The following is a 9,567-nucleotide window of genomic DNA, read 5'->3' as shown; positions in this document are numbered from 1 at the left end:
ACACAGACGCACAAAATGTATTCTGCATTAATAATAATCAAAACCCAGCTTAAGCCATTAAACCAATGTAGTGAATCGCGAAGCCAATACGCACACACACAGTCGAACTGGAACGCTTTACCAAACATACACTACCACCAGCATTCATATCTCATACGTTCATCTTCCAATCGCTTAACCATAACATAACTTACTTACCGGTAGCCAAACAACGTGTCCCCGAGTCCACATTCATGCACGAATCAATTTCAAAACGTTAGAAAAACGCTCCGTTTCCCAATTCCTCAATCGTCCAATGTCTGGAAGTGGGCCCATGGTTAACACTATATGGCGACCGGCGCCCCGCGGCGATTTAGGCCTCAGAGGACAGAGGATTGTAAACAAACCGATGTACTTTCTAAGAGCTTTATATATCATTTATAGTATTGCTATCTGTCCATTCTCATTGTCACTTGAGTGCATAAACCGTGCCTTCATAATGGCTTAAAGAAAATAAAAATCCATCGGTTGGTTGTCATTTTATAGCGTCGTGAATATAAGGTATATCTCGCTTTGTCTAGGCTTTTCTGCAGGAGGCTGCAAAAAAGGCTAAACGTTGGCGCCGTTATATCAAACGCCATTTCTGCTGTATATATACGAATGAAATAAAACAAACTGCGTAGCATCCGGACTATTACAGAGCATCTATGGATGAAATGGGGGCGGCGGGGAACGCCGATCAGTATTATTGATTAGCAATAGAGTGTGCGTTCCGGTAGCCAATGTCAGTAGTCTATCACGTTAGGTTATAAAACAATGTCCAATCCAGCTGTAATTTGGGGTAATATTATCCTACCGTCAGGCCATGTGATCGCCGACAGCATTTCCTCACCAGTCATCGGATTCTGGTAGATCGATATGCACATTGGCTAATCATAAATCCCATTATTCCACGCTGAAAAAAACTTTCGGCAAGCTGATCAAAGATGGAGGGGCTTCGTTTGGAATCAAGGCTCTATGATCCGCCCACAGGACTGTAAAAGCATTTATTTTTTTAAATCCCATCAATGATACTGCAGTGGAGCGATGGTGCCCCTAAGCGGATCTGGCCGGTACTGCATGTTTCGAAAATCAAATATGTGGAAAGATCCTGCTAGTGGATCGGGGACCTAATAAGCGTTATAAATATGGAATAAAACAATAACAACTCGTCACGAGTATACTCGTGGCTCTGGACCACAACGCATGGAATCGAAACACGTATATACTCGTGAACGGACGCCATAGTGTTAATAAACGGTCCATAACCGCATTCTATAGAAGAATAAGTCTTTATTTATCGTGCAGATTAACACATGCAAGATGAAAGACCCAACGGAACATGCGCGTTGCGTCACCTGCTCAGCTGTGCTCTGCTCTGACAGAGAGGGAAAGACAGACTGCCCTGCCCTCTGCTGGCGCGTGCTGTGCACTACAGAGTCGGCGCACAGTCTGTGACGTCACGGTATTGAAAATCATATCGTCGGTATTTCGATATACCCTGGTATACTGTCATACCGCCCAAGCCTATTCTATATGTGTAGCCTGTACCTTGGATTACGTTTTGCATCGCCAATTTCACCATGCAATAAGGGGATTTATCATCAGCCAATGGACATATCGATCTACCAGATGGCGATCGATAACGGGGAAATGCTTTGGGGGATCCCACCGGACCACGGTAAGATCTTTTTCACGTAAAGTACAGCCCAATCGGGAATTGTTATGATACTCAACCAGGCATTCGGCCTATGAGGCTAATGAGGCTAACGCGGTTATTGGTAATCAATAATCAGAAACGACGTCCCCCCCCCACCCCCCCCCCCCCCCCCCTTTCATGCAAACATGCTTGAGGATCGTGCCGATCATATGCAGTTTGAGTTTTAACTGTAGCGTATCTATAACCGAAATGCCATTGGATTTAACGTTATTAGCTATTAACCCTTTATCTCGGCTTCCAGGAAATATACTAGACCAAATCCGGTATAACGCTTATATTCACGGCGCTATAAAGTGAGAACGTATTGATGAATTATTTTTTTCTTTAAGACATTTTGAAGGGACGGTTTATGGTCTCAATTGACAATGAGAATGGACAGATAGCAATACTATAAAGTATAGATTTAGCTCTACAAACAGCCCCACGTCTGTTTACATTTCCTGGTCCTCTTGAGATTAATTAGACTCATCCCAGTGGCCGCGATTGTGTTAACATTTGCACAACAGTAAGTGCATTTCTCAAAACCATTAGTACAAACTGCAAAACCTAGTTGATAACCTGCAAAAGCGTGTCACTTGCTCAAAATGGATAGTTCATTCCTCAAAAGCAAGTATTCTGTCAATGAAAGTGTCAGTGTCATCAAAATGAAAAGTCCTGACACCATTGTTTATGAACAAGATAGTCAAATGGCTTTGTCATGTTTTCATTATGACCGTTCACTCTGTAAGGGTTTTCCAATGCAAAAAAAGTCAGATCTTGGTGACACTACCTAAAAATGCTCAAGACAGCACTATATACTATTTTCACAGCTATTTGAACCATTGCAGAGTAAAATTACAGTACAGTATGTACAGTAAACATGAGATATACTGCTTTAACCCTGTAGTGTACAATACAGTTTTTCTCAATTGCTTTGGTGCATTTCTCTGATCAGAATTAAAGTTCTCATAACTGTTAGTGCATTTCTCAAAACAATTAGTACAAACTGCAAAACCTAGGTGATAACCTGCAGAAGCGTGTCACTTGCTCAAAATGGATAATTCATTCCTCAAAAGCAAGTATTCATGTCAATGAAAGTGTCACTGTCATCAAAATGAAAAGTCCTGACACCATTGTTTATGAACAAGATAGTCAAATGGCTTTGCCATGTTTTCGTTATGACATTTCACTCTGTAAGTGTTTTCCAATGCAAAAAAAGTCAGATCTTGGTGACACTTTCTTAAAATGCTCAAGACAGCTATTTGCACAGCCATTTGAAATCTACAGTTACACATTGCTGTATTTAGTGAGGTAAATGAGTACAAGACACGTATGTTTCAAATTTTTTATGCATATGCTCTTTGCAATTTTAATTTGTTCACAGCATTTTGCAAAAGAAAAATACAAACTAATTTACAACAAACATAAGAAACACCCTTTGGCCTTTGGGTAGAGCTGTGCACAACTGTAAACAATATTGCAGTACATATTGGAACTGAATTGGAACATACAACATACACAGTACTGTAAATCATTCATTCACATCCAGACGTTCCTGTATGTCTGGCTATTGGATTCAGGAATGGGGAGTAGGGAGGGAGATATTCCACCAGCATCCTTTCATGTGCTGCAAACCACTGTGTGACCAGAATTGCGTGGTGAAAACGCACATTATCCCATACAACAACGTACTTGGTCAGATGGTCGCCATTTAGACCCCTCTCATTCTCAGGGGCTATGTCCCTGTAAAGAGTGTCTAAAAAAGTCAGCAGATGTTGTGTGTTGTATGGACCAATGTGGGGCATATGGGTGAGGACGCCGTTTTCTGAGATGGCTGCACACATTGTAATATTCCCTCCTCGTTGGCCTGGGACATCAGTGGTTGCTCTCTGTCCAATGCGATTCCTTCCACGCCTTCTACCTTTTGCCAGATTGAAACCCGCCTCATCAACATATATGAATGTGTGCAGCGATTCCCTGGCATCCAGCTCTTTTATAAATAAAATAAATATTATAAAGAAATGTATAAAATTTGCTTGACAGATTTTGACAACTAGTTCAACATATTTGTATGTAATGACTCAAGAAATGAAATGAGGACTATTAGTTTTATAGGGAATGACTATTCAGCAGTCATAAGTATAGTTCATTTTGACTGACATGACCTAAGCAAATGATAATGTTATAAAACAGCAGAGAATTGTATGAAAGCAATTGATGCATGTCCAAAAGCATTTGCAATTTGTTCGGAGGAATGAGAAACTGCTACTATGATGTGCACAAATTACAAAATGTTGTGGAGGTTGAACTAACAGTTATGAGAACTTTAATTCTGATCAGATAAATGCACCAAAGCAATTGAGAAAAACTGTAACTGCTTCTCACTTGTAAAATGCTGCAGTAAAGTACCATACTGTAAATATGGCAAATCTTTACTGTAACACTATTTTACACTATAATACAGTAAAGCTGTACATCTAAATGTAAAATGTAAAAAGTGACAAGTTCTTGTCCCACTGTAATCTTCATGTAGTCAAGTCAAGTCAAGAGTTTTATTTGTCACGGCATACAAGTATACAATGAAATGCGGGTGGTCTTGCCCGCGACGATGTGCAATACAGTGGTACAACATATAATAGAATCCAATAAAAAAACAACATTGTGCAATAAACAGGTAACAGGTAACATGGTGTGACATCTCGGTATCTGTACATAGTTATTTACAGAGCATATAGGACATGCTAGGTAGCTTTAGTAGTGCAATACACTGTTCCTGTTGTTATACTAATTTAAAGTGGCCTTTCCTCTTGGCCATAAGTGTGCGTGTGTGCGGCATGAGTGTGTGCCCGCTCTTGTTAAAGTGTTAAAGTGGCTGCTAGTGTGTGAGCGTGCACAGCGTGCGTGTCGTGTGTGTGCTCATGTGTGCTTGTGTGTGGATAGTTCAGTGTTCTGTGGCACTCAATGTTCATTGTTCAAGGCTCTGATGGCCTGGGGGAAGAAGCTGAGCCTAAGCGTCTCCGTCCTAGTAGCTGGGGTTCGCAGGCGTCTGCCTGACCTCAGCAGCTGGAACAGGCTGTTATTGGGGTGGTGGGGGTCTTTCATTATCCTGCAGGCTCTGGATTTGCACCTCTTGTTGTATAGAGCCTGCAGGGGAGGTAGCGCAATACCCGTGGTACGCTCGGCTGAGCACACCACTCTCTGTAGGGCCTTCTTGTCCTGTGCCGTGCTGTTTCCATACCAGGCAGTGATGTTTCCGGTCAAGATGCTCTCTACAGCTCCTGAGTAGAAGGACTGGAGTATCTTCCCCGATACTCTGAACTTCCTTAACTGTCTCAGGTGGTAGAGGCGCTGCTTCGCTTTCTTTACTACTGTGTCTATGTGTGTTGACCATGTCAGATCCTCTGAGATGTGGACCCCCAGGTACTTAAAGCTGCTCACCCTGTCCACGGTAGCCCCGTTAATCATCAGTGGTGTGTGTGTCTCCTGCTGTCCTCTCCTATAATCCACGATCAGCTCCTTGGTTTTACCAATGTTCAGGAGCAGGCTGTTGTCCTGGCACCAGCGTTCCAGTACCTCAACCTCCTCCCGGTAGGCCTTCTCGTCATTGTCCGAGATCAGCCCCACCACCACCGTGTCGTCTGCGAACTTCACTATGGAGTTGGAGCTGAACTTGGCCACACAATCGTGTGTGTAGAGTGAGTACAGCAGGGGGCTTAGAACACAGCCCTGGGGGGACCCGATGCTCAGGGTGATGGTGTTGGAGGTCTGACCCCCCACCCTGACCGCCTGGGGTCTTTCACTCAGAAAGTCCAGTACCCAGGCGCTCAGGGCGGAGCTCAGACCCAGCTCGATCAGTTTGTCCACCAGTCTGGTGGGGACTATGGTGTTGAACGCTGAGCTGTAGTCAATGAACAACAGTCTCACATAGCCCCCCTTCTGACGGTCAAGGTGGGAGAGAGTGCTGTGCAGTACCTGGGAGACCGCGTTGTCAGTGGACCTGTTTGTCCTGTATGCAAATTGCATAGGGTCCATATCACTGGGGAGGGAGGCACAAATGTGGTCCTTGACCAGCCTCTCGAAACATTTCATGACCACAGAGGTGAGTGCCACCGGTCTGTAGTCATTTGGACATGTTGGGGAGGGTTTCTTCGGTACAGGGATGATGGTAGACATCTTGAAGCAGGCAGGGACCACTGACTCCGCCAGGGATTGATTAAATATGGCGGTGAACACCGGGGCAAGCTGGTTGGCACAGGACTTAAGTATGCGTCCTGTTATACCATCTGGGCCAGCAGCCTTCCTGGTGTTCACCTGCATAAACATTCTTCTCACACTGTGTTCCGACAACGAGAGAGCGTCCCCGCCCCCCCGCGGTTGCCCCCCCCCACAACAGCCGGCGCGCCAGTGACGTCACTAGCCGGCGCGCCAGCAGCGCCACTGTCTACACCAAACCGAGCGTATGATACAATGGCAGTAGTGCAGTGCAGATTGGTTAGTGCTTATGGTAATTACTGTCCAATATACACACCTGTTCTCCCGACGGAATGTTTGAATTTACAGTCGTTCTCCCAACAATTGGCTGCACCCTTCGACCAGCCTCAGCCATTGTGAAGCCATGATTGACAACATGGTCCACAATTGTAACCCTAATTTCATCAGGAATCTGCCTATGTACTTGGCCTCTTCTTCCTCTTCCCCTGTTTTGTCCCCTTCCCCTTCCTCCCCACATCCTCGCCCCTCTTCCACGATGCTGACCTTCCATTTGTGTGTCACAGTATTGTCGAAATGGTACACACTATGTCCTGCTCGGTTCATATATGCTTGTCAACTGAGGGTTCATGGGATTCAGCTCTGAGTGACTGTGGAAAAGTGGCTCATCATTGGTTACAACTAATGCTTCACACAGGAAAAAATTATAAAGAAATGTATGAAATTAGCTTGACAGATTTGGACAACTAGATCAACATTTTTGTAAAAGTTTAAGTTAAAGTTTCTTTATTAGTTGTCATACAGAAATACAGAATACTTTTGCATGAAATGCTTCTTTCTGTTTTGCTCCTGAGAGTGTGCTAGATAAAATAACAAGATAGTGTAAAATAGTATAATATAAGTATAAAATAGAAAGTCAAGTACGTAAACAAGTGTAAACAACATTATGTATGTAATGACTCAAGCTATGAAATGAGGACTATTAGTTTTGTAGGGAATGACTATTCAGCATTCATAAGTATTCATAGTTAATTTTGACTGACATGACTTAAGCAAAGAATTGTATGAAAGCAAAAGCATTTGTTGGAAGGAATGAGAAACTGCTACTATGATGTGCACACATGACTAAATGTTGTGGAGGTTGAACAAACAGTTATGAGCATTTTTATTCTGATCAGAGAACACCAAAGCAATTGAGAAAAAACTCTCTCTCTCTATCTCTCTCTCTCTAGCTTGGTGTCTGCGTAGTGAAGGTGTTAGTTCAGTTCTTCTGGGAGTTTCAAACACTGAACAGCTCCTGGAGAATCTGGGATCCCTGAAAGTATGTACACTTGTCTCTCCTCTCTTTCCCCTCTCTCTGTCTCTTTCCTCTGTGTCTCTCCTTCTCTATTTCCCCTATCTGTCTCTCTCCTTCTCTCTTTCCTTTATGTCTCTCTCCTTCTCTCTTTCCTCTCTCTGTCTCTCTCCTCTCTGTCTCTCTCCTTCTCTCTTTCCTCTCTCTGTCTCTTTCCTCTGTGTCTCTCTCCTTCTATTTCCTCTCTCTGTCTCTCCTTCTCTCTTTCCTCTCTCTCTGTCTCTTTCCTCTGTCTCTCTCCTTCTCTCTTTCCTCTCTCTGTCTCTCGTCTTCTCTCTTTCCTCTCTCGGTATCTCTCCTTCTCTCTTTCCTCTCTCTGTATCTCTTCTTCTCTCTTTCCTCTGTGTCTCTCCTGTCTCAGTAATAATAACATCATCTTCTGTCTGTATCTCACTTCACATCATCCGGATCCCCCCTTCCCCCCCTCTCTCAAACCCAGCAGCAGATGCTAAACAGAACTATACTGTACCAACTACTAGACCTAATCTTACTATAGTATATAATAATGTTTTATATGTTCTTCATCATTATATAGACCTGTTCGCTGTATACGTCAGACTCGGTGTGCGACCGGGGCATCCTGGTCAGAACAATGGGGCAGACTACAATATATTTGCATTTGTTAGCCATGCTAGTGATCTCTAAACAATCAATCCATGCCAACGCTAGATATGCAAAAGGTGAAAGACTCACACTCACAGCCATGCTGATTTGGCTAAATGACATCCAGACGTTTTCGTTTTAAACAACTTTTAGTCAGGGGAGTGCCGCGGTTTCTCCATAGAGCCCCATCGTATTATTTTAGTGTATCAGCTCGCGCAGGTCCGAGGCAACTTAGTCACGTGACTCAGTTGGTATTGCTGATTGGCTCGAACACGGTATGTTTGTATACAGCGAACATGTCTATACCCCTAAAGGAAAGTCTTAATCATGTTCATACTGTATCAAATATAATCATATTTAAATATGTGATCATATTTCTTGTTGACATTATTAATATATATCTCTGGTTATTTAATATTCAGTAGAACATGTAGAAGTGGTAGAAGGCCAGGATGTTCAATCCCCAGTTGTGAGCTGGTGACTGAAGGGTGGCTGGTTTTACATCTATGATGCCCTTGAGCAAGACACTGAACCCCAAACCTGCTCCAGGGGCACTGCACTGCAGAAGGTTATTATTGATATGTGTTTAAGGACATTAGTGTAGAGGACTGTTGTGTATCTAGGAGAGATATGAGCCTTGTCATCTTCTGTCTATCTCTGTTTATCTCTCTCTGTCTCTGTCTATCTCACTCTCTCTCTCTCTCTCTCTCTCTCTCTCTCTCTCTCTCTCTCTCTCTCTCTCTCTCTCTCTCTCTCTCTCTCTCTCTCTCTGTCTATCTGTTTATCTCTCTCTGGCTCTCTCTCTCTCTCTGTCTATCTCACTCTCTCTCTCTCTGTCTATCTCTCTCTGTCTATCTCCTCTCTCTCTCTCTCTCTCTCTCTCTCTCTCTCTCTCTCTCTCTCTCTCTCTCTCTCTCTCTCTCTCTCTCTTTATTTCTCTTTTTCTTTTCAGGTTCTGACTCAGTTGACTCCGCCCCTCATCTCTGAGATGGATGCTTTGCTAGGCAACAAGCCACGGAACAGGAAGGAGGCTCGGACCTGAGGAGGAGAGGAGAGGAGGAGAGGAGAGCAGAGGACCCTGGACATGGAGAGGAATGAGACACAGAGAGAGTGAGAGAAATAGATAAGACAGAGAGAGAGAGTGAGAGAGATAGATAGAGAGAGACAGACAGACAGAGACATTTCTCTTTCTCTCTCGTAACAAGTGTTTAGAGCTCCAACCTTCAACTTTCCATCTCATAGGTAGCCCCCGATGTCGTGGGTTCAAGTCCCCCGTCACATATCACTCCCTCTCTCTCCTCATCTGTCCTGTCACTCATAAACCAGAAAATACATACAATATTCATTAGGATCTTTATGAATTATAAGAAATATAAGAAATAACGAAGATACTCAAATGATTCCCTTTAAAAAGATCCCTCCTATCTCCACACACATACATGGAAACATTAATATCTCTCTCTGAGACACATACATGTACTGTAGACATTAATCTCTCTCTCTCTGAGACACACATACATGTAAACATTACTATCTCTCTCTGAGACACATACATGTGTAACGGATGGTACCGCGAAGCGCAGTCACGATGGACTTCAGATGTTGTGAAGTGACTGGGGTGAGTAGCGGTGCTATGGGTTAAACTCACTCTCACCCTCAAAAGACACAAAGACACGTTACAAAG

At 43.5% G+C, this 9,567-nt stretch overlaps 1 protein-coding gene across 1 annotated transcript in view; it reads left to right on the top strand.

The window, feature by feature from the left end:
* The window catches only part of LOC311240642 (voltage-gated potassium channel subunit beta-2-like), a gene marked incomplete at both ends in the record, with an annotated part of 226,876 nt that extends 217,951 nt beyond the window's left edge, over window positions 1-8,925 (top strand). Inside the window, 2 exons of the mRNA XM_084329214.1 lie at window positions 7,159-7,247; window positions 8,836-8,925. Of these exons, the coding sequence (XP_084185340.1) occupies window positions 7,159-7,247; window positions 8,836-8,925 (179 nt within the window). The remainder of the gene's footprint in view (window positions 1-7,158; window positions 7,248-8,835) is intronic.
* Window positions 8,926-9,567: the final 642 nt, after the last annotated feature.

Source organism: Notolepis coatsorum (genome assembly GCF_963971535.1).
Source record: "Notolepis coatsorum genome assembly, chromosome: 1".
NCBI classification, from domain to species: domain Eukaryota; kingdom Metazoa; phylum Chordata; class Actinopteri; order Aulopiformes; family Paralepididae; genus Notolepis; species Notolepis coatsorum.
This window is presented reverse-complemented; position numbering and strand designations above follow the sequence as displayed.